Source organism: Camelina sativa, chromosome 13, assembly GCF_030686135.1.
Source record: "Camelina sativa cultivar CO46 ecotype springtype chromosome 13, ASM3068613v1".
Taxonomy (NCBI): domain Eukaryota; kingdom Viridiplantae; phylum Streptophyta; class Magnoliopsida; order Brassicales; family Brassicaceae; genus Camelina; species Camelina sativa.
The window spans coordinates 1,574,488-1,598,301 of NC_141892.1; the positions used below are offsets into that span (position 1 = coordinate 1,574,488).

The 23,814-nt window shown below is 35.5% G+C and overlaps 4 protein-coding genes and 1 long non-coding RNA gene across 20 annotated transcripts; 3 read left to right on the top strand and 2 right to left on the bottom strand.

The window, feature by feature from the left end:
- The first annotated feature begins 606 nt into the window (after nt 1-606).
- LOC104734448 (salicylate/benzoate carboxyl methyltransferase-like) lies at nt 607-3,183 on the top strand. 2 transcript variants are annotated; one of them, XM_010454030.3, is made up of 5 exons: nt 607-1,250; nt 1,359-1,491; nt 1,778-2,173; nt 2,279-2,536; nt 2,752-3,183. In XM_010454030.3, exons 1-5 carry the CDS (start codon nt 1,213-1,215, stop codon nt 3,115-3,117), a joined length of 1,191 nt encoding a protein of 396 aa, XP_010452332.1. In that variant the 5' UTR covers nt 607-1,212; the 3' UTR covers nt 3,118-3,183. The 2 variants fall into 2 exon arrangements, with proteins under 2 accessions (XP_010452332.1, XP_087337871.1); XM_087481745.1 differs by having other exon boundaries at nt 1,042-1,166.
- Nucleotides 3,184-6,184: 3,001 nt separating this feature from the next.
- LOC147929115 (zinc finger protein ZAT5-like) lies at nt 6,185-7,880 on the top strand. Its single transcript, XM_087481746.1, has one exon. The coding sequence runs from the start codon at nt 6,484-6,486 to the stop codon at nt 7,579-7,581; it is 1,098 nt and encodes a 365-aa protein (XP_087337872.1). The 5' UTR covers nt 6,185-6,483; the 3' UTR covers nt 7,582-7,880.
- A 251-nt stretch (nt 7,881-8,131) lies between these two features.
- On the top strand, nt 8,132-10,905 carry LOC104734450 (uncharacterized). Of its 2 annotated transcripts, none has more exons than XM_010454033.3 (6): nt 8,132-8,893; nt 9,015-9,105; nt 9,221-9,445; nt 9,570-9,758; nt 9,924-10,096; nt 10,276-10,905. In XM_010454033.3, the coding sequence occupies exons 1-3, from the start codon at nt 8,695-8,697 to the stop codon at nt 9,438-9,440; spliced, it is 510 nt and encodes a 169-aa protein (XP_010452335.2). In that variant the 5' UTR covers nt 8,132-8,694; the 3' UTR covers nt 9,441-9,445; nt 9,570-9,758; nt 9,924-10,096; nt 10,276-10,905. The 2 variants fall into 2 exon arrangements, with proteins under 2 accessions (XP_010452335.2, XP_087337873.1); XM_087481747.1 differs by having other exon boundaries at nt 8,498-8,893; nt 9,570-9,750.
- Nucleotides 10,906-15,133: 4,228 nt separating this feature from the next.
- LOC147929116 (citrate synthase 5, mitochondrial-like) lies at nt 15,134-17,936 on the bottom strand. The gene is made up of 7 exons (XM_087482357.1): nt 17,928-17,936; nt 17,718-17,830; nt 17,379-17,503; nt 15,874-15,950; nt 15,530-15,637; nt 15,399-15,467; nt 15,134-15,318 (listed from the first exon to the last, which is right to left on the bottom strand). The coding sequence occupies exons 1-7, from the start codon at nt 17,934-17,936 to the stop codon at nt 15,208-15,210; spliced, it is 612 nt and encodes a 203-aa protein (XP_087338483.1). The 3' UTR covers nt 15,134-15,207.
- LOC104734451 (uncharacterized) lies at nt 17,015-23,043 on the bottom strand. 14 transcript variants are annotated; one of them, XR_015578228.1, is made up of 27 exons: nt 22,595-23,024; nt 22,415-22,488; nt 22,223-22,331; nt 21,945-22,130; nt 21,608-21,862; nt 21,461-21,537; nt 21,330-21,367; nt 21,130-21,194; nt 20,925-21,023; nt 20,780-20,825; nt 20,499-20,677; nt 20,275-20,409; nt 20,014-20,175; nt 19,753-19,898; nt 19,500-19,660; nt 19,316-19,392; nt 19,087-19,182; nt 18,936-18,989; nt 18,715-18,826; nt 18,568-18,625; nt 18,406-18,462; nt 18,242-18,313; nt 18,075-18,169; nt 17,928-17,992; nt 17,718-17,849; nt 17,401-17,596; nt 17,015-17,229 (listed from the first exon to the last, which is right to left on the bottom strand). It is a non-coding gene; the product is annotated as an uncharacterized LOC104734451 (long non-coding RNA). The 14 variants fall into 14 exon arrangements; XR_015578226.1 differs by having other exon boundaries at nt 18,715-18,989; nt 20,014-20,152; nt 22,595-23,043; XR_015578227.1 differs by lacking the exon at nt 18,568-18,625 and having other exon boundaries at nt 20,014-20,152.
- Between the last annotated feature and the right edge of the window lie 771 nt (nt 23,044-23,814).

Sequence of the window (23,814 nt, forward strand, 5' to 3'; positions counted from 1 at the left end):
ATTTTATGGAGGTAGTAGAGGCTTTTTGAGGGATAGGGATCACACCGGTTTCTTATGTTTTCTAGATGGCTCTTGGAAAGCGATAGATCCATTTGCAGGCCGAGGTTGGTTTTGTTCTCCTCTTTTGGGGGGACTCCCACTATGGGAGCAGCTAATTTCCGGCGTAGTCTCTCCCCGCTACATGCAGAGGTCGAAACCCTTCTTTGGGCGATGCATTGCATGATTGGAGCGGATAATCAGGATGTTGTTTTCCTTACCGACTGCTCCGACTTAGTGAAAATGGTGCCTTCACCCTCAGAGTGGCCAGCGTTCAAGACTTATTTGGAGGACATTCAAGAAGATAAAGAGAAATTCACATTCTTCTCGCTGATCTTCATTCCTCATACGCAGAATGGTAAAGCAGATAATCTGGCATGACGAGTTCGCTCCAAGCCGCATCTTATTACCTATGTAAACGATGTTCCGTCTTATTGGCTTTAAGCAAATCTTATATGCTGTTGATAAAAAAAACAAAAAAAAAAAAATCTGACACATGTAGCATTATATAGCATATAAAATAATTTGGCGACAAACTATAAATATATGCGCGTACTCCTCTGATGTGCTGCGTTGTCGTCCCTCTTCTCCTCTGTTTTTGTTTCAGATTTCTAAAAAAAAAAATAACGACATTTATAAGCATTTGCATATAAAAGATAAGTCTCGAACCCTTTTACAAACACATGTCTACTACAACTTTTTATTTTTTTTATATATAGTTTATATTATCGAGAATATCATGTCTATTCGAGAATATTATGGGGTCTCATACTTTATTTCTTCATGATCTTGATCACTATTTTTATTCTACTTTACAACCAATGTCAATTTGCATTGTCTTCTGATTCTCTTATCTATGAATAGAGAGTGCGATATGAGCAATTTCTAAGCATCACGAAATTCTCATCGAAAAAAAAAGGACACTACTCTTATATTTTCTTTATAATTACCCTCTACTTCTTTTTTTTTTTTCTTTGATAAATTATATTAATCTCTCTAGTATCATTATTTATGATTGCCCCCAGATTGGGTAAGACCGAATGTGGAATTTTCGTATCGCAACAACTCGGCGTGATTCACGTTTAAGATATATATGTCCCCACCTTCTATAAATAAAGTGAATGAGAGAGGTAGCGTCCTTAAACAACATATTTTGATAATAGCTGGTTGCGAGATATGGATTCAAGATTCATCCATTCCACATCTTTCTTACGGTTCTTCTCACCAATTCATATCTCCACATCATATGATTTGTATATGTGAAAGATATATGCATATATGTATGACTGTTTATCGTGTTTGTTTATATATATGTAATGCAGATGTAATGATAAGAGTGAAAATGAGATAAATAACGGAGATGAAGAAAGAATTAGTAAAAATTCTGTTGGGAGTCCTCTTTGTATGAGTGGAGGAGATGGAGACAACAGTTACTCCACAAATTCTCTTCTTCAGGTTTTTTTTTTTTAATAACTTCTGCATAGTTCTTTTTTTTTTTTTTTTTTCTTGTACAACACAGATCCATGCAGAAATTAGGAGTAGGAGGAGTGTAGGACTCCTTAAGTTAAGTTTTTAATAATAACATAGAATTACCCCATAAACGGGATACATAAACATGATTAATTAATTATATAGGCCCTTTTAACTAAAAAAATTATTTAGGCCGAGAATCAATCTGGATACATAATGGTGATTTAAATAGTAACTAACAAGTTCTTTATTTGATTTTATTTTTTTTCAGAGAAGAGTGTTATCAAAGGCTAAGCCAGTTTTAATTAAGAACACAAAGGAGCTGATGATAAACTTAAACTTTCCTAGATACATTAAAGTAACTGATTTAGGTTGTTCTTCGGGACAAAACACTTTCTTGGCAATGTCTGAAATTATTAATACAATCAATGTATTATGTCAAGAGAGGAACCAAGACCCACCAGAAATAGATTGTTGTCTAAATGATCTCCCTAATAACGATTTTAACACAACGTTCAAATTCATACAATTCTTCAACGAGAAGAACACCACGAGCAAAGAATTATACTTTGTCTCTGGAGTCCCCGGTTCATTCTACTCGAGGCTCTTCCCTCGGAGGAGTCTTCATCTCGTTCATTCCTCTTACGGTCTCCATTGGCTCTCTAAGGTATGATAAGTGTTGAGACTTCATTAATTTATAACATTTTGTATATAGACATTATTAATTTGATACTTTGAAATTGATGTAATGTTGGAAATATTTGTTTGTAAGGTTCCTGAAGGGCTTGAGGAAAATAAGATGAGTATCTACATCCATAATTCAAGTCCTCTAAGTACATACAAAGCTTATTTAAATCAATTCCAAAGAGATTTCACGACATTTCTGAAACTGCGTGCTGAAGAAATGGTTTCCAATGGATGCATGGTTCTCACTTTCATCGGTAGAAGTACTATTGATAATCCACTGCATAGAGATTGTTGTCACTTTTGGACATTATTATCCAAAGCTCTCTGTGACCTTGTCGTCGAGGTAATCATCTAAATCAAACATTTTTTTCGTCTACATAATGAATATTTACAAACGTAGTTTTACATTAATTTGTGAAAAAAATTATGAGTTCAAACTCAAAACCAATTAATAATGTATGGAATGGTCTTTGTACATCATCATATACTAGTGTTGGTTTTTCCATACTCTCAATGTGACGATCTAACAATTTTGTCATCATATTCTTTTATATATAGGGTCTTGTGAGTGCATCGAAGGTTAATTCTTTCTACATACCATTTTATGACCCGAACGAAAAAGAAGTGAAGGAGATGGTAGAGAAAGAAGGTTCCTTTGAAATCAAAGACTTGGAGACACATGGATATGATCTTGGTCACTGTAACCAAGACGAGACAAAGAGAAGTAAATCAGGGAAAAATGAAGCCAATTACATCAGAGCGGTGAGTGAACCACTGCTCGTGGCTCACTTTGGAGATGCTATTATCAACATATTGTTTAATAAGTTCGCACATCATGTGTCACAACATGCTAGTTGCAAGAACAAAACGACCGTCAGCATAGTCGTTTCACTGACTAGGAAAAAAACTTTTCTCATGTCCTAAAGTTTTAACCTTGGCGAGTCGTGGGGTATATTCTTTTTGAAATTTGAAATATACTATAGTTTCTAATTAAGTTTTCTTAGAATAAATATACAGACTAATGCAACCATGACATTGACATTAAGAGGTATGGAAGATATGGGACAAAAAGCTATAATGAACGAGAGAACGCACATTTGTTTTCTTTTTCTTTAGCGATTAGTCGTGGCCTAGACCACATATTATTTTCCGCTCAAGTCTAAAATGGTTCCGATTGGATAACCGGAAAACTAAGAAAAAGGTAGCCGTACGTTTAAAAAACGGGACTATTACAAAAAAATGCGAAAGAGTAATATGGGCCTCTAAGTCTAGGTATGCCCCAAAATGTATTGATGTTAGACAACCAATAAAAAACTTTTTAACCGAGTTATCAGTAATGACCATACAAATGTTCCAAGTCACATTATTGATAACTCGATTAAAAAGTTTTTTTTTATTTATTTATTTATGTTCAAAAACTACAGCGTGCTGCGTACCATAGTAATTTGACGGCTTCATTTAGTGAGCATTTCATTCAATGATAACACTAGCTAGGATTCAAGAACTTTAGAAAGTTGGAACACTAGGTTTCAGTAGTTTTTTTATTTTTTTTATTATTTGGGGGGGCTGAGTTGTTTTTTTTTTTGCGGTAAATAAAACATTAACTTTACGGTATCTCAAAAAAAAAAAAAAAAAAAAGTAACACTACTATATGTACGTATTGTGTCAAGTGTCAGCGCTGAAGTTTGCAAAACCTAAATTCAAAACTGAAATGGTTTAGGCCATACCGAACGAAGTTCATTGTTTGCATTTGATGTTCTTTGTTTTTGTTTAAAAGAGGCAATTCAAAGCGTGTATTCTGATTCGTGAGTAATGATGTTTGTCTACGAAAATTTGGCGACAAACTAGAAATTGACTGCTAGCAAATTTGCGTATAATGTGAAGTCGATCTACTTGTTCAGAGAGGTGGCTTAGTTTTGTAAATATGGGACTATTAGAGAATAGAGTTGTGTGCTTTAAAACAATTGTGTGTGGTAGTAAAGGAATTGAAATAGACGGCGACACAAGAATAAGCAGAAGAGGCTTACACTCGATAATGGTCAGAGAACCGACTTGTGCTCCTTAACTCTCCCACCACCCTCTCTCACTCTAATAATCAACTACAATCAAACAAGATTGTGATTAAATAAATATAACTTAGTTGATAGCAACTAAAGCTTGTAGTAACGTTTTTATATTAATATTGTTGTTATCTTATAAACTATAGTTTAAATCTGGTAATGTGACTTAAAGTCATAACTCATAAGTTATTATAATGACATATACGTTTACATGCATGCAGTCCATTTTATCTAGTCTGTACTCTTCCCTCATCATTGGGATTAAGCAATAAATTAGCAACGCTCTTTTCCGTTAGCTAATTAATGTAGCTACCAACCAAGTCACCTCTGAATAAGTAGACTTCATATTATAAGTAAATTTGCTAGCGTCAATTTAACTACATATATATATATATATATACATTTAAAAAACAGATTTTTCCATCTTAAATTTTCAAATAATCCCCACATATCTTTGACAATTATATATGTCGTCATTACTACTCATCAATATTAGAGTTTTTGTAGAATTCTTAAGTATTTTTAAAAAATCGATCGAGAGAGAGCTAGACAATTGTATATATTTTGATAATCGAGTGTATATACTCAATTTATTCTATCGTAAATAAAGTAGAAAATAGAAAATAACTCTTGAAGATACGATGAGCTGCACTTGTTGATTGCTTGGTGCTTAATTAGTAATATTCTTGACGTGGAATGGGTGTTCTTCACATCATGCATACATTAACGGAATCTGTATATACTTCCCATCTGCACATACACACGCCAACAAGTGTTTATTTATGATGTAAAAAATAAAAATTGTATCTATCTCTCTACTTATTAACTTCGTATTCCATACTTAGAAATGTGTTATTTTCTATATTCTGATGGAGGTAATTCTATTTAAAGAAGTTAGAAAATATATTTACCGGCTTAGTTGTAATTATGTATTATTGTCACTACTTGTATTATTGACTTATTGTGTCTCAAGACTTGCTTTGAAGTCTTATCGTAGCGTCAAGACAAGTTAGATGGACACCAGAGGGTTTTTGAGTAAATTTTTCACAGTTTTGGATAATCAAAATAATGGTATTTCAAATGTATGTACATTTACGTATAGATGTGTACGTATACCGTATACGTAGAAATAAAATATACGAAAAAATGGAGATGGAGTGGAGTAATGGTAGAGAGAGAGAAAGAGAGCCGTAGATTCCGTGAGAGACAGGCTTGCATGTATGACTCCTTCCTACCTTTCTTCACCCAAACCTTTCTCTTAATCTTTTGCATTTTCACCATTCTTTTTCTTCAATTCTACCTTTTTTTTTTTTAATTTATTTAATAAACATCACTCGGCAGTCCACACAAATGAAAATGAAAATGAAATTCATATTTATTACTAGAAAAATCAATATATGTTTAAACGAATCTCATTTTAGGTTGGTTTAATTTTTGTAGGTGTTTATAGTGAATTCGTGGTGAACATGTTAAAATTATGAAATTTAAGTGAATATTAATCATCTAAAATTGTAAAACTAATAATATTTATAAATAATTAATAACCAGAGCTAAAAATATAACGTTGAATCATATAATTAGAAATACGTTAGTGATATTTTTATCTCTTAATATTCTATTTCGAAGTGATCCATATATGCCTACAAGGCTAAAATTTGTTAAAAATATTACTCATCAATGAAACTAATTTAAACAAAAAAAAACTAATTAAAGAAACTATTTTACATGTGATCACACCCCGAATAAATCGTTATACAGAGTAAAAAAACGGGATAACGAGTGGAACAAACATATATTACTAAAGCAATTGTCTAAAATTATACATTTTTCGTTGCAAATGGGTTACACACACACTCTTTCTCTCTCTTTATCTCATTGTAATGTGATTAGTTTGCCAAGTTGGGCAAATATAGAAGAGCAACAATAACAGAAGTACTAAAATTTAAGAGGCTACAAAAGGACAAGTCCAAACATATTCACACACTTCAAAAGCTTTCTCTTATATTTTTGCTCTATATGTGTGGTGTCTCTCTTTGACTCCTCTCTTCCTAAATCACTCACTATTTATGTATCCATCTCTCCACACATCTCTCTCCATCCCACACACATCTTCTTCTTAACACATTACTATATATGCATCTCGCATCCTTAGCTTCTTTATAATCAACAACACAAATCCTCTTCCCTCCAGCTGATTCGATATTAATCTTTGATATTGAATTTCCGGCTAATGGAAGCGTTCGAAGAGGCCACAAAGGAGCAATCTTTGATTCTTAAAGGGAAGCGGACGAAGCGACAACGTACACAATCTCCCATTCCTTTCTCTATCGCCCTTCCTATAGTTTCTTCCTTGGCACGTGACATGGAAGGAGAATCCATTGATCTTGATTCCAAGGACAATGCTTTAGGAAACGATCAGGGAAACCTCAAAAAGGATGGTATGATCACGTCTTCATCTTCATCAGCCTCTTGGTCCTCCCAAAACAACCCAACATTGAAGACCGCAGAAGATGAGGAAGATCAAGACATAGCCAATTGTTTGATTCTCCTTGCCCAAGGACACTTTCTTCCCCACAGCAACCACCACTTAACAAACAGCAACAACAATAACGCGTATAGATTTACCAGCAGGAAATTTCTAGAGACTTCTTCTTCTAACGGTGGTGGTAAATCCGGTTACTACGTTTATCAGTGCAAGACATGTGACCGGACCTTCCCTTCTTTCCAGGCTTTAGGTGGCCATAGAGCTAGCCACAAGAAACCTAAAGCCACCTCTTTTTACACCAACCTTGACCTCAAGAAGAACATTTATGCAAACGACGCCGCTTCACTGGTCACAACCACAACTGTTTACAATAACAACAAGAACAATAACAATAGATCGCTTGTCGTGTACGGTAAGGCAAGTAACTACAATAAGGTTCATGAATGTGGAATCTGTGGAGCCGAGTTTACGTCCGGACAAGCATTAGGTGGCCACATGAGACGGCACAGAGGTGCGGTGGTAGTCACGGCGGCGGTAGCCCCGAGGGTGACGGTGGCCACGACTGCGGCCAACACGGAGCTATCACTGTCTTCGATGTCGTTCGATCAAATATCGGACGGTCAGGACCATATAGTGATGCCAGCGAAAAAGAAGGCAAGGAAGACGGTGGTGTCACTGGATTTGGATCTGAATCTACCCGCACCGGAAGATGAGAATCGGGTCAACGGATTCAGCTTAGCTTCAAAGCAAAATCACGAACAAGAACTTCAACAGAAGAAGCAAAGAGAAGAACCAAAGTCTCTTGTCTTGTCTGCTCCTACTTTAGTGGATTGCCACTACTGAATTTATTATTACATCATTATTTAACCCGAAACAAAAAATCATTTTTAAAAATTTTGGTTTATTGATCATTCATTGTTTCTCTATCAAACGTGTTTTTTTTTTTCTTTCTTGTCTAACCAATTCTTTGCTTGTTCAAGACTCGCGAGATTCTTTTTATTTTTATTTATTTTTACAGAAATACTAAAATATAAGCAATTCGGTAGTTTCGATTTGTTGTTACAAAAGAAAATTGTATTAAAAAAACTGATGTCACGTTCTTTTTTAATACTTTTGATCAAGAATTTCTTTTTTTCCTCCCCAACGAAAAGGTAAACTTCCTGAACTGATGTCACGAAGAGGGCGTGACGATTTTTTTTCCCTGCAGATCAAAGAAAAAGTTCTCTTTTCTGTTGACAATAAAGTTTAAATTGAGAAAGAACAAAAAAAAACAAAAAAAAAGAGCATAAACAGAGAGTAATAGAGAACAGGGAAAAATATAACACATTTATTTATGTGTGTTTAAATTATAATCGTTTTCTTTATTCCCACTAATGATTTTGATTCCCATAATGTTGTTGTCATATCTATTCACATTCTGTTTACTTGCAATGAATGTTTTCCCTTGATTCGAGGATCTCCACTAAAAGACAATTTTTTTTTTTTTTTTTTAAACTTTATAGTAATCTAAAGTTTTAAATTAGAATGAATTACCGAAATGTTATCCAAAAATTGGTTTATTACTCATATGTTATTAAACAAAGAAAATTAGTTAAATGTTTAGTATCTTTCGTGTAATTACAATTTACCCTTTGAGTTTAGTTTTTCGATTTTGAACAAAAAAAAATACACATCAACAAATTAAAATACACATATGATGTAACAGTTTTTTTTCATAATCGATGTTTATGTGAAAAAGGTAAATCAAACAGTTTCCACTGTTCATAATCAAAAAAAACTTCTCTCTCCTCATCTCTCTTGGCCGAAACCCTAGTTCCGCCTGCCATACTCTGCCTTTGTCCACTCTCTCGCCATCAAACAAATCGTATTAAACCCTGAAACCCTAGTTGGCTCATTGTATATTTATCTTGCTCAGTAGGGTTGTTAGGGTTTTTTTTCTTCTCCTCCAAAAATGGGATGTATGTCCAGTACGAATCTTCTTCAGGCTATGCCATCTTCGAGGTGCACGGAATAGATGAGATCGGACAGAACACTGAGGCCGTTCGGATCTCCGTCTCTGACCTCAGTCGCTTTGGCCGTGTAGTTCAGCTCACAGCGTTTCACCCCTTCGAGTATGCTCTCGATGCTCTCAACCAAATCAACGCCGTCTCCGAAGGTGACTCTTCATTACCCTAGACTCTCACTTTCTTCACTTCTTCTTCTTCTTCCTCAAAGCGCACAGAATCTTGGATCTAAGTTCTTGAAAGTTGAAATCATGGTTGCGGCCGTTGATATAGATGGTCGAGCGGGTCAGTTAGGGATTAATTGGTCTGAGATTAATCTCGATTCAATCCAACTTCCTCCTGGAGACAATTTTGGGATCGCAAGGTGAGATTTTTTTCTCAATAGATCGTTGCGTCTTGGTTTATTGTAGAATGTACGAACAACGGAACTGAATTTTTTGTTTTTTTGTTTTTCTTTGGAATCTTTGGTGGATTGTTAGTGATGATGAAGCAGTATACCACGAGGATCAGTCAGAATTCGATACTGGATTCGGTAACATAATCGTAGTAGATCACCTCCCTGTTGTTCTCAGAGAGAAGTATGAGAAACTTGAAGGTGTTGTCAAGAACGAACTGGCCAACCTTTATGTATTTATGAGATTTACGATGGAGCTGGGGCGTGGCCCTTTCTGCATCATGGCTCTCTGTACCGTGGTTTGAGCCTGGTAAGCTTCACTATTGGTTTTTGATTTTCAACCGACAGTTATCAAATCTGCATAAAGTATCAAGGTTAGAATTGTGCTTAATAATATTGCTGGTCTTGATTTTTTGGTCATATCTTCACTTTAGTCCAGCAAAGATCGAAGGCTAAGCTCAGACGACGTAGATGCAGCAGACCGGTTACCTCTACTGAATGATACCTATTATCGAGATATCCTTTGTGAAATTGGAGGAATGTTTTCTGTCGCGAATAAAGTTGATAGCATTCACATGAGACCTTGGATTGGATTTCAGTCATGGCGTGCTGCTGGTAGGAAGGTAGTTCTTTAAAAGTAGTGTTGTTGATAACTAATTTACAAAGTTACAATTTATAAGTATCACTCTATTTGAATTACTTGAAGGCTTCATTTGAAAAGGCACATATCCAGCTTTACATTACATCCATTGTTCTACGGTTTGATGACACTTTTCTTGTGGAGACAGGTCTCGTTATCATCTAAAGCTGAAGAGTCTCTGGAAAACATTATAAAACAAGAAACAAAGGGGGAGATTGTTTACTTCTGGACAAAATTAGACATTGATGGTGACTTGTATGGAAGTAAAAATAAGCTCACATTCTGGTCTATGTGCGATATCCTTAACCAAGGAAACTGCAGGTACTCCTCCCCGCATTAACTTACATAATTTATGCTGATAGTAGCGAGGAAAATATACAGATGCATTATATTGAACCAACCCATATCTTTACATGACACATGCCGACGATGCCGTACGTAAACTAACCAATAATTAATGGTGAGCTCACATCGGTTTCTCGTGTATTAAATTGATGCAGAACCACTTTTGATGATGCATTCCGGAATATGTATTGGTTACCAGAACACATTGAAGCGCTTCCTCCCATGCCTGAAGATGGTTATCACTGGTCTTCTCTTCACAATTGGGTGATGCCAACTCCGTCTTTCCTCGAGTTTGTCATGTTCTCAAGGTAAATATTATTCCCACTTATTCTCCAAAGCATCCAACTTTACGATAGGATCAAAAACGGTTACAAGCAGAAATCACTCGGAGGATAAAAACAGAGATCTGTTCGCGTGCATACAAGACCCGGGACAAGAGAGCTTAAAAAGCAAACGGATTAACTTGGGCTCAGTCTAGCTCTGAACTGGATGCTTTTGATTTGAGCAATGATTCACATTAATAGTTGCCAACCACACTAATAAGATGGAGGCTTCTATCGAATGGCCAAGGTTATCAAACAAAAAATTTGAGTTATGCATCATCAGCAAAGATTTCTCTATCTCTCTCTCTTTGCGCTTAATTTCTTGTTAATGTAATTCTCAACCGGATGTGTTTACTTGTTATACTTGCCTTTGCGATTTGCATCCTACTTTGTAGGTAATCTGATCCGGATTGTGTTATACCAATCATGGTTATCTTATATAAGATAACAAGTTGACAAAAAGAATGTAGGTCAGCACAGTTAATTAAGAAACACAGCTTATACAAATTGCCATCTTTCTATATAACATTGAATTGAGGCCATATGATACATATCTCTGTGAATTGAGGCCATATGATACACATTGAATTGAGGCCATATGATACATATCTCTATGTATTTAATATTGATAAATATTAAATAAACATATATTTTATAGCTGAGTTATGTACTTCGTACAACTGAGTTATAGTTGAGTTATGTACTTGGTACGGCTTCGTTTGGTCGTTCGTGTCGTGCCTCGATATTACAAAAAGTGTTGTTGGGGAAACCCATACAATAATTTTGTGCCTGCTCAGATCTACATGCGTAATAAATATATAAAGTTAGTTTTTTCACAATATAATATACAAAATAATTAAAAAATTGAAATCAAAATTCGAATAAAAATTAAAAAAATTCCGACGAAATGACTAAGTGATGGCTGAGTTATTGACTTACACGGCTGACTTATGAAATATTTGTAAATTTATATTATTATAACTCAATATTTAAATGTACAATTGAAATATGAATATTACAATTTTTATAACCAATAAAAAGTAATAATTATAGAGAAAGATTGATTTTTACACATTCTCACCAGAATGTGTTAAACATACAACACATGACGTTAAGGGGTTAAGGTTAGGGTTGAGGTTTAGGGTTTGAGATGTAGGATTCAGATGAGTAACATTATTTGTTTTTTGGTTTTGGTTCTAATGTGTTTTAATGTGTTTGGTTTAAGGTGGTAATATGGATATACTAATATTATTACCATTTGAATATTTTTTTAAAAAATCAAAATTTTTAGTCATTCTAATTTGAGGGTTGGCTGAGTTATGGTTAAGTTATGGCTGAGTTATGCCACAGATATATTAATTTATTATATACCTTTTCGAGAATACAAAAAGTGTTGTTGGGGAGATGCAAACAATAATTATGTTTATTGTTAAGAACCACACACGTAATAAATGAGATTTTAACGATTTTTTATTTAAAAGGAATTCAAAATTTGAATTTGAACTTTTAATTTTTTATTTTATTTTTAATAAAAGTATTTCTCAAACAATTGACTGATCTGGCTGAGTTATCGACATAAACGGCTGACTTATGAAATATTTATAAATTAGAATTATTATAACTCAAAATTAAAATATAGAATGAAAAAATGAATATTACAATCATTATAAGCAAAAAAGTAATAATTATAGACAAAGATTGATTTTTACACAGTTTGATCAAAATGTGTAAAACATTCAAAACTTGACATTTAGGGGTTAGGGTTAGGGTTAGAAGTTTAGGGTTCATATTTCCAACATTATGGGTTTTAATATAATAGTTTGGTTTTGGTTATATTGTGTTTGGTTTAAGGTGGTAATTTGGATATACTAATATGATAACCATTTGAAAATTTAAAAAATTTTGAAATTAGTTTTTGGTTATTTCCGGTTATGGGTAGGTTAGATGAATATATAACCATAAATAATCCAAATGTTATCCAAATTAGATCGATTAACTTAATATAACCGATAGCAAGCCGAATATAACCGGAATTAACCGAAAATAATGAAAAAATAGTTTCCGGTTTGGTTCGGTTTGGTCGATTATTTAGTCATTCTAATTTAAAGGTTGGCTGAGTTATGATAATGTTATGGCTGAGTTATGGTAAAATTATGGCTGAGTTATCATTTCTTTCAATGCAAGTCCCATCTCTCGATGTCACAAAAAGTTTTGTTAGGGAAGCACAAAAAATCACTAATTTTGTGCCTGTTCAAATCCACACATAATAAATTCATAAAGTGAGCTTTTTATCACAAGATAATATTGCAAATAATTAAATAATTATTATTCGAATTTAAAATTTTATTTTTCTAAAAGTATTTCTCCAACAATTGAATATTAAAATTATTATAACTCAAAATTTATATTTAGAATGAAAATATGTCTATTATTAGGTTAATTGATGGTTTCCCGCCAAAATATCGCCTTACGGCTGAGTTATAATCATTACGGGAAAACGAAAGGTCATGTGACGGCTGAGTTATAGTGATTTATGGCTGAGTTATCACAAGAAACAATCTGAAAGTAAATGGATGATATATATGACTTTACGGCTGAGTTATAATATTTACTGGAAAACGAAAGGTCACGTGACGGCTGAGTTAAAGTGAGTTATGACTGAGTTATCACAAGAAACAATTTGAAAGTAAATGAATGATATATATGACTTGACGGCTGAGTTATAATATTTACAGGAAAACGAAAGGTCTCGTCGATTCATGTTACAGCTGAGTTCCAGTGTTTTATGGCTGAGTTATCACAAGAAACAATATGAAAGTAAAGTCATATATTGGAGTCGTGGAAAAAATCAAATCGGCTTGAAAATTCATCGTCTTCTTCTTTGTTAGATGCTACTTCGACAACTTCTTCTTCTTTTTCGTTTTCTTTGTCAATGATCTTACCATAATCAAAACAAGTTCCTTCAAATCCCCCACCGTATACTTCGTATGTAGGTTCTACTTTCGAGTCACTGCTAATCATACTTCCTCTAGCTCCACTAGTTTCTGTAGACTCTTTCGCCGAAAACTCTACATAGAGACGTAGCTGATCGGTTTTCCATAGCCCCAAAAAACATTGCAACTGTCGATCATTGGAGACAAAAACTGGTGGAGTATCATGCGCCATTAGTTTCAGTGCCTTGTTCGAGAACATGTAGCTTAGCTTTAGCTCATGGCTAAACGCGTCCAATCCGTAGTCCTCAAGAACAAGCTTCATAAGCTTGTCGTGTGTTGTGCCTCCATCTATCTGCACAACTATACAACCTCTATCGTCAGTGTTAAATACATATCTCTGTGTCTTTACCCAATTACCGGAAACAACTAGAACCGAAACTGGATCAATGAAAGAAATTGAAGAACAAGATGAAGAAGAAGTAGAAGAACAAGGTGAAGAAGAAGTAGAAAGAACTAGGTGAAGAAGAAAAGTGAAGAAGAAGTATAAGAATAAAGAGTCGAACGACGTTTCGTATTTCCGGAGAAAAAAAAGATGACATGGAATGCTGACATGGATGTTGCGTCCGACGTGGCAAGTCAGCCATCAAACAATTAATAACTCAGCCTATATAAAACTCAGTCACAACATGAAAAACATTACAGTAATTAAAAAAACATTACAGTAAGTAAAAATCAAAAAAATTGCTGCCAAATTCAGTCGTATCGTTTAATAAGTCAGCCGTATCGTTTAATAAGTCAGCCGTAACTGAATAACATTCTAGTAATTATTTTTTTGTTAATAAGTCAATCGTCAAATGGTTGAGTTGTATGATAAGTCAGCCTATCACGACTGAGTTGTACGATAAGTCAGCCTATTACGGTTGAGTTGTACGATAAGTCAGCCTATTACGGTTGAGTTGTACGATAACTCAACCGTAACAGTTGCTCATAAGTCAGCCGTTTTTCATAACTCAACCAGTCGGAAAATGGTAATTCAGCCGTGTCGTAGTGATAACTCAGCCAAACTTTTGACAACTCAACCATCGGGTGAAAACTCAGCCGTAAGGACGGCTGAGTTATAGCATAACTCAACCAGATTTTAATAAGTTAGTCGTAAGGACGATTGAGTTATATCATAACTCAACCAGATTTTAATAAATCAACAGTAACGCTTGGTTGAGTTATGCTATAAGTCAGCCGTCCGCTCTTACTCAAATGTTTTTTTCCATAACTCATCCGCAACATACCTTTAACTCAACCACAACATTATCTGTAACGCGTTACGGCTGAGTTATGGTTACACGTCAGCGATTTCTGACGTGGGGTCTGACGTGACAATAACATTTTTGTAATAACGTTTTTCCGGTAACATAAAACAAGGACACGCTGGTTATTTTGAAAATACCCGAAATATTCTAGTAATAAAATCTTTTTTTTTTGGATTCTGGTAATATTACCTAATTTGGATAACACTTGAGTAAATCACCCTTTAAATTATTACTTTCAACTCTTAAGAAAACCAATACACAGCCAACTCTTTCAGTTCTTAAATATTGGTGGTAAAACAACCATAAAACAGAGAATCATCCAGAAAATGTATAAACAGCAACCTAAATTGTAGTGCGATTTTGAGAAAATTTTCTAAACTGTGATGCGAAACGAAGACACTCTCATTCTCATACATGGTGAAAAAGCAAGGAAGGGGAAAACGGAGGAGACACCTATAAAAGCCAAGCCTAGAGAGATCATAGCAAATTAAAGATGATAATAAATACTACCTTATTAGTGGGGCTTAAATGACACTGAAGTGATAACGATGCATTTTGTACCTTGCTTCGGTTAGACCATAATAGTTCAGCAGCACTCCGCTATGAGCGTCTACGTTAGGCCACGGATTCTTGACCTGTAAGAGCGATTTCAAGATTCATAAAACCGAAGGAAATCAGAAATCTGGTAGCACATGAATGATAGTGTAAATAGTACCTTCCCCAGCTCAGTTAGAAGAGTAGGCACCACTTCATAAAGCTTTGAGACCCCTATCGAGTTAAATAACTTGTGAGCAGGTAAAATTTTTAAAGCATGACCAAATTAAATATTAAGGGGGAAAACGTTACCCGCTGAAAAAGAGGATTATCAGGTCGATGCTTGAAGGCAAACTCTCTTTGGCACGCATATCTTGGATCTGTTTTACGCAAGACACCATGGCCATATCCTGGAACAACCTGCAAGACAAATGTTTATTAAAAGTTTCCTGGGAACATTCACAGGCAAAGCCATAAACCAAAATATAATCCCAAGCTTTTATTCATTAATTGTAAAACAATTTGAAGTTATGGCCTGTCGTGGTTACCGCTTAGCATGCAATACAAATTACAAACGGTCTATTTCTCTCAGCTTTCATTTCAGAGCATGTAATGCAAGCTTGTAAAAAGGCTAAGCAGAGCAGAATTTTGTTTACCTTGCCACTGTTAAAGTTTTCCAGACAATCTTTTGGTTGGTCATTTGATATATTTTCTCCACATTTCTTGACAACAGGCTCTGTTCGTTTGGTGAACTAACACAATATCTCGATAAAGCATCAACACGCAGTATCTGGACGCAATATCTAGATGATGTCCGTTTGTGTTATTGGTTTATGCATCCATAAATTGTATCTGGATGCAATTATGTTTCTTTTGTAATTTGGTATCTTTATCTCGATACAATATATATAAAAGACCAAAAAACCCTTTTATTTATGTTGAAGATGTTTTAGTGGTTTTAATTTATTGATGTTTTTAGCTTATTTTCATATTAATTTTAAATAAACATTTTAAAATGAGATTTTGCGTTTTTAATATAAAAAACGAGATTTCGTATTTTTGGCGGAAAAACGTTATATTGCAGTTTTAGCGAAAACATGATTTTGCAATTTTGGCAGGAAAACATAGTTTTGTGTTGTTGCGTTTTTTAGCGGAAAATGTAATTTTGCGAGTTTGGCGGAAAACGAGATTTTGCGGTTTTGGCGGAAAATTGTAATTTTGCGACTTTTGGCAGAAAACGAGATTTTGCGGTTTTAGTTGGAAACGAGATTTTGCGGTTTTGGCGGGAAAACATGATTTTGCGGTTTTGGCGAGAAAAACAAAATTTTGCGGTTTTAGTGGAAAAACGAGTTTTTACGGTTTTGGCGGAAAAATGAGATTTTACGGTTTTGGCGATAAAACGAGTTTTTGCGGTTTTGGAGGAAAACGAGATTTTACGGTTTTGGCGAGAAAGCGAAATTTTACGGTTTTGGAAGAAAGACGAGATTTTGCGGTTTTGGCGAGAAAACGTAATTTTACGGTTTTGGCGAGAAAACAAGATTTTGCGTTTATGGCGGAAAAACAAAATTTTGCGTTTTTGGCGGGAAACATGATTTTGCGATTTTGGCATGAAAACGTAATTTTACGGTTTTTGCGATTTTAGTGGGAAAACTAGATTTTGGTAATTTGCGGTTTTAGTGAGAAAACAAGATTTTGCGGGTTGTTGGGTGAAGAATTGAGATTTTAGGGTTGTATGTATATTAGAATTGAGAAAAAAATATTTTATAATAATTTAATTAAAATAGGGATATTTTGGACTTTTACCAATTATGGATGAGTTTATCTCATCCAAACTCTCCAAAAAAAACTCATTCAGAAATTCAGCTTTTTTTAGATGAGTTTTCAAAACTCATCCAAATACATAATCCAGTTCATTTCTTAATTGTCACTAAACGAACAATAACATGCATTTGCGTCCAGATACTGCGTCTGGTTCACCAAACGAACAACACCTGATTTGATCCACAGCAAAACTTCATACAACAAGACCATGCAAAAAAAAAAAAAAAAAACAGTCAAGATTTCAAAAATTCTTAGCTGAACATCATAAGTCTAGCAGATTATAAGAGTCATTCTTGAAACTCTCTCTCACTTGCAGTTTTGAAGAATAGAAGATTCATTCAGGAGATGAATAAGAGGGTTACCTGATTAGCCAAACCATGAAGTGGCACAGCTAAACAATATAATGTAGCTGCAGATGAAAGAAATGAAACCGAAATTGCACTTCCATCCTTGATGAAGAAACATCATAAGCCAACTTCTGCCCATCGGGAAGTTGATTCTGCCATCATACTAACATTGTATCCCATATCTCCAATATATTCAGCGATTGTGATATTCCTGGAGTTCACATTACAATAAAGAAATATATATATTAGCATCGTAAATTAAAAAGTTTTCCACTGGAAGATGGGAAATGGGCATCATCAAAAACTATTAAATCTGTATTCCTGAACATTACCTGTGTAAATCACGAGCAGCCACAGGGATGTTAGAGGTGTTAGCAACAAGTGTGGTACGTTTCATGACAGATTCCTCACGACCATCACAGGCAACGTCATTGTCAATTCTGGCCTTGTGGGAAGTCCATAACCTAATTCATGAGAAAACCATTAGATCAAATGTCTAAACTGTATGAACAATATGCAGATTCAGAATGAGAGAGATATACCTCAGCCATTTCACTTCCTCTCTCTCTCCACAACCAACATAGACAACAACATCGGAGTTGGAGTACTATGTATATAAGAAGAATTAGCTTGGGAAATTCAATATATCCGGTAATTAAGTGGAATAAAACCAGTGTGTCACAACTTACCTTGGAAAGTGTCTGACTGATAACAGTTTTCCCACTGCCAAAGGCACCAGGAACCGCACAGGTTCCATCAAGAAGAGAAGGGCATAAAGGACACGCTGGCAAGAGGAAAAGAAGGCAATCAACAACACACATTTTTACCATTGTTAATAAAAAAATTGAGTAATTACCTGCCCAGTAAGTAGAGGAGTATCGGCAGCAAGCTTTAATGCAATTGGCCTAGGCATACGTACAGGCCAGCTCTGACATATAATCAACCAAACCAAATTAATAAGTGAGCCAAATAGCATAAAATTTACGGTTGCAAGTAGAAAGATAAAAGACTCATACAAACCTGAAGCATGGTGTACGATTTCTTGATCCCTTAGAATTCAAGCTCTATCACTGTATCCTGGGAAATGAAAATAACCGACAAACAACCATGAGCAACAAGCAAAACATGATCTCCAACAGGGGAGTGATTAATACAAATTGATCAAGTTAGGCATATATTAACTCAAACATTAAAGGTAAAGAAACCCATGATGATTCAACAAAGTGTTCTCAAAGAAGGTCTGCATTCAAGAGTTATATATTTGATCATCAGAAAAGAAAAAAACTATTCTCAGTGTAAAGAGACATGCAGTCAAACAAAACACATTACCAGAATTGGTGAAAGTGGGAACTAGTCCCAAGGACAATCTTTGTCAAGAGCTGGGACAGAAAGAGGGATGTACACATTACTGAATATCCCGCAATAGTTTTCCAAAGGCATCCTGTGAGAAAGAACCGTGAGAAGTCATGCACAGACTGCATTTTGTAATGGTCAAACAAATCAGAAAACTTCATGTTAGGCAAGAATATAAAATCCAAGAAAATCTGAACTCCATATCGAAGATGATTTCCCAATATTCCTGGTCCAAGCTCCAGAGAAATTGGCTGTAATAACAGGGCAAATTATATGTTAGCTACAGATGAATAACCCTAGAAAAACAAAAAAGAGAAAAGAAAGTCAAGATAAAGAGAACTCACCAACCTTGTGCGACCAGGATCATTAACAATGAATCCAGCTGCTTCCTAGTAAACCCAAAAAAATTTCAAGTCACCACAAGTTATTGTGTCTCCCTCCTGACTGCAAAAAAAGTTTGAACTCAGTTGACCATCTAAGACCATATGAACACTTCAATAGAGAGACACTTCAATCAAATCCTAAAAATTGTAAATGGAACAAAAAAAAAAACAAACAAAAAAAAGTGCATAACTACCTGTGATCCCCAGGCACGCTTTGGACGAGAGAAGTTGGCAAAGATGACATAAAACCCCACACCAAGATTCCGGAGACCTGAAACACCAGATTTTAACTAAGTTAGACCAATCCAAGAAGCAATAACAAAGGTGAAGTGAGGAGGAATGAGACAAAATTATATGAGAAGATGTAAAAAAACAAACCTCTTGTTTTAGATAGCTCAAGTAAGATCCCCACGATTGAAGAATGCTAACTAACGAGGCCATTTCATCACTTGGCCATATATTGATTGGCTGCGGCAGTGTTGCCTCCTGTAACAATACAATCTGCAGATAATAACACACTTACCATGGCCAACACGCACCTACCAGAAAGAGACATGTCAAAACAGATGGAACATTGTCGGATCCATAAGAAAAAGAAAACTCGTGAATATTAAGAGTCAGAGAAACAGACCTTGTTAGTTTTCAATGGAGGTCAATCATCTTTCTTGGCTAAGAGATCAGTGGCAGCTTTGAATGGCTTCCAGGCATGACTCTCATCAAACATCATACTCCAAAAGCAGTCTTCTGTTTCACCAAACTCCATAGGTCTCGTCTCAGCTACACAACACAGAACATCACAAAGAAGACAAATAAAAATCAATCTTACAAAAATCACCAAACAGAGACCAAAACGAAAAAAAAAAAACAGAAGAAGCAAAGTTGGAAGGCAAACCGTGGAGGAGGGAGAAAGAGAGAAGCTGGTTGAGGAAGCAAGAAGGTGAACATGTAGCAGACACAACCTCTCCTAAGTTCTGGCTTCATACATACATGTCTCGATGGAGAAGAGCACCGTTGTCTGAGTACAAGGAACTCTATTCACGGAAATATAATACCACTTGAATAAATCCATGGCACAAAAACAGAAAAAGATGAGAATTTGTAAACAAGAAGAAGAAGAACGGGAAGAGATAGAGAGAGTGAGATCAGATAGTACCAAGTTTATTTGTATAGGATGAGGTCTTCTAGGGTTTGGTCGTCTTTGCTTCCGCCGTAAGACCTGGTTTAGCAAAGCGTAGCTCAGATACTCATCCTGCAGCCATCACAACTTCACTAGCTCATCATGTACAACCTGCAACATAGCAATGATAAGCCACACTTGAGTCTAGATAAATGCTTCCAAGCCAACCACCAAAAAGAAACAGAGGGAAAAAATGGAACCTTGGCCACTAAGTTCGATCTGCAACCAGCCTCCTCAAATCCACCAGTTAACAGAACAAATATCTCGATTGGCTCCACCAGATATTAACTCACTCTGCGTGTGGAGATCGAAGACAGAAAGTTTCACCTTTTGGAGGACATGTGACATCTCCAACTGGTTTTGGGATGATCCACAGGGCCTAAAACAAACATGGTAAAAACCATATGTAACAAGACGTATGTTAAAAAATCAAACGAATAGTAAAAGAAGATGCAATTCAAGTATCGGGAATTATACTTACAGGGCATAAGTGTGTTGTCCACGGTTCTATGATAACTACCCAGAAGCTGCATCATATTCAACAACTCCACATCTAAATATAGGATTGACTTGAAACAAGTAACCAAAAAAAAAACAGTTAAGAAAAGGACTTTGAGATCACTTACAGAGATTAAGAAAAAGGATATTTATTTTCCATTCCATGGTTGTAAGGAAAACATGTTGGACGTTGAGCTCCAATCTACTACAAAAACAACTTGGCTATGCTGCAATTGAAACAATAATCATTGTAAAGGAGAACGAAGTTAGGATCTGATACAGTTAGCCAATAAAGCTAAATAACTAAGTACCTGTAGGATCTGATACATTTACCTTTTGGACTCCATAGCACGAATTAGCTAACACGAGAGTTGGCTCCTTCCAGGATCCACACACACCTTCAAGAAACATTCCAAACTCAGTTTATCCAGACTATAAAAATAAGAACACATGCTCGTTAGCTAGTTAAAGATATCCTATTAAGTATATCAAAATTTGTAACTTTCATTGGAATAGTGAACATGTTACATTACCTTTAGGAGGACATGTAACCTCTCCAACTCCACAAGACCTGAAAGTAACACCAGATGTAACAAGACGTATGTTAAAAAACCAAACGAGACAACGAGTAGTGAAAGAAGATCGATTCGGGAATTATACTTACAGGGAAAAAGTGTGTTGTCCACGTTTCTGCGATAACTTCTACCAAACAAGCTGCATCATATTCAACGACCTCCACATCTGAATAAAGGATTCACTTCAAACAGGTAAAGATAAAACAGTATAAGGAAAGGAATTTGAGATCACTTACAGAGATTTAAGAAAAACGATATTAATTTTCCATTCCATATTTGTTGTTGCTGCGTCATATAGCGTGCAAGCATCATCCCTCTTTCTGTGAAGAAAGCATATTCTCCATCCTAGAGAAGCAACAAGCCAACAACATGCTCTGAAACTAGGTTTGGCCATCCCTTTGCTTCCTTTTAAGGACCTGCTTTAGCAAAGCCTAGCTCAGATACTTCTCCTGGAGCCATCACAACTTCACTAGCTCATCATCATGTACAATCTGCAACATAGCAATGATAAGCCACACTTCAGTCAAGATAAATGTTTAACCAAAAAGACACACAGAGAGAAAAAAATGGAACCTTGGCCATTGAGTTTGATCTGCAAGCAAGCAGCCTCCTTCCTCGAATCATGCACCAGTCAACAGAAGAAACATCTGGGCTTAGCTATTCACCTAGGTCCTTGTGATAGGTGTATCTTCAAAGGCCAACGACAGTCTTCGGTTACACCAAACTCCATAGGTCTCGTCTCAGCTACACAACACAGAACTTAAAAAAGAAAATAAAAATCAATGTTACAAAACCACACAGCAATAGAGATCAAAAACGAAAAGAAGAAGAAGCAAAGTTGGAAGGCAAACCGTGGAGGAGGGAGAAAGAGAGAAGCTGGTTGAAGGTAAACATGTAGCAAACACAATCCCTCCTAAGTTCTAGCTTCATACACATACACGTCTCGATGGTTCTGCAATCCTGTCCAAACAAAAAAAAAAGGAGAACAGATGAAAAAGATGAGAATTTGCAAACACGAAGAAGAACGGAAAGAGAGAAAGTACCAAATTTTGATTGTTCTCGGAAGAAGAGGTCTTCTAGAGTTTGTCCCTTTGCTTCCGCATCACCACCTCTCATACTGCGAAGAAAGCAAAATAACCAAAATATCAGTCTCATTCCTATCTTAATCGTAACAATAAAGAAGAAAAAAAAAAAACAAACTTTAAGCGGATTTGTTAACTTACTCTGTTGTCTTTGTTGGAGCAGAACTTGAAGCGGGGACGAAGACAAGGAAGACCGTGTTGAATGAGTCGGGGGGGGGGGGGGGGGGGGGGTGTCAAAAACACCATCAAGCATCCATCAGTAGAATCATCATCAGATTGCCAATGAAAGAAGAATCTTCGTTAGTTTAGTAAACAAATCAATCAAAAAAAATACGAACTTTTTATAAAATCAAACTCGTTTCGAATCAAACCCGAATTAACTCAGTTAATCAAAATCAAATCAAATTGATTCATAGATTTAGAAGAAGAAGGCAAAAAGAAATACCTCTGATTTGTATGTTAACCCTAGTTAGGTCACCGTAACAACGCTCTCTGTATCTTCAGATTCGTTCAGGCAGAACAAACATGCCTTTAATGCTTACCCCCTAGTCTTCGTAACAACGCTCTCTGTATCTTCAGATTCGTTCCCCGTCGACATTATAACGAACGCTCTCTCTTACTCTTTTTTTTTTTTCTCTATTTCAGGTGGTGAAGCAATAAAGTGAAGAGGAGAAGACAAGAAGACGTATGTGCTTATTTATATAGAGAGATGAGAACCCCCAACGGCTATTAATAAAACCAAATCCTATTTTTTTGTCAGCTTTCTATTTACAGCCGTTAGATGCAATTATAATTTTAGATCTGACGGTAGATAAACCATTAAAGAAAAAAAATAAATAAATGAGATTATCAAAATTTGGAAATATCTAAAGAAAAAACAAAAAAGGAAAACCAAAAACTTTTTCCTAAATCCACGCGCTCTACGCGCACTCTCAAATAAGATTATCTTTTGGAAATCGTATCTTTGTCAACAAATCGTATCTTTTACAGCCATTAGATTAGATGTAAATGTAATTAGATTTCAGATCTAACGGTAAGCAAATCGTATCTTTTACAGCCATTATTAATGTTGAGTCATTGCTGAGATACCAAAAAGGTCCAAAACTACAACATTGCATCATCAATTCAATCCGAACCAACTTATCCAAACCAATTAGCTCGGTCCCTTTTCTTTGTGTCATTGAACCCGGTCCAATTTCATAATCTGCTATTTCAATATTTGTGAGTTATGCTTTTTGTCGTACTCAATAGTCAACACACATTGATCAGTGATCACCATATCTATTTGAAATTGACCATGATTTTTCCCCAAGAAGAGAGCTTTGCCCAACAACGAAGTGAGTACTTTCCTTCTTTGTGGA

Coding starts and splice junctions, on each gene's coding strand:
- LOC104734448 (XM_010454030.3), top strand. CDS start 1,213: ATGGATTCAAGATTCATCCATTCCACATCTTTCTTACG. Junction 1,492..1,777: donor CCACAAATTCTCTTCTTCAG/GTTTTTTTTTTT, acceptor ATTTTTTTTCAG/AGAAGAGTGTTATCAAAGGC. Junction 2,537..2,751: donor TCTGTGACCTTGTCGTCGAG/GTAATCATCTAA, acceptor TTTTATATATAG/GGTCTTGTGAGTGCATCGAA.
- LOC147929115 (XM_087481746.1), top strand. CDS start 6,484: ATGGAAGCGTTCGAAGAGGCCACAAAGGAGCAATCTTTGATTCTTAAA.
- LOC104734450 (XM_010454033.3), top strand. CDS start 8,695: ATGTATGTCCAGTACGAATCTTCTTCAGGCTATGCCATCTTCGAGGTG. Junction 8,894..9,014: donor AATCAACGCCGTCTCCGAAG/GTGACTCTTCAT, acceptor CCGTTGATATAG/ATGGTCGAGCGGGTCAGTTA. Junction 9,106..9,220: donor GACAATTTTGGGATCGCAAG/GTGAGATTTTTT, acceptor GTGGATTGTTAG/TGATGATGAAGCAGTATACC.
- LOC147929116 (XM_087482357.1), bottom strand. Junction 15,638..15,873: donor AAAACTTTAACAGTGGCAAG/GTAAACAAAATT, acceptor TTTGTCTTGCAG/GTTGTTCCAGGATATGGCCA. Junction 15,319..15,398: donor TTCTAACTGAGCTGGGGAAG/GTACTATTTACA, acceptor TCGCTCTTACAG/GTCAAGAATCCGTGGCCTAA.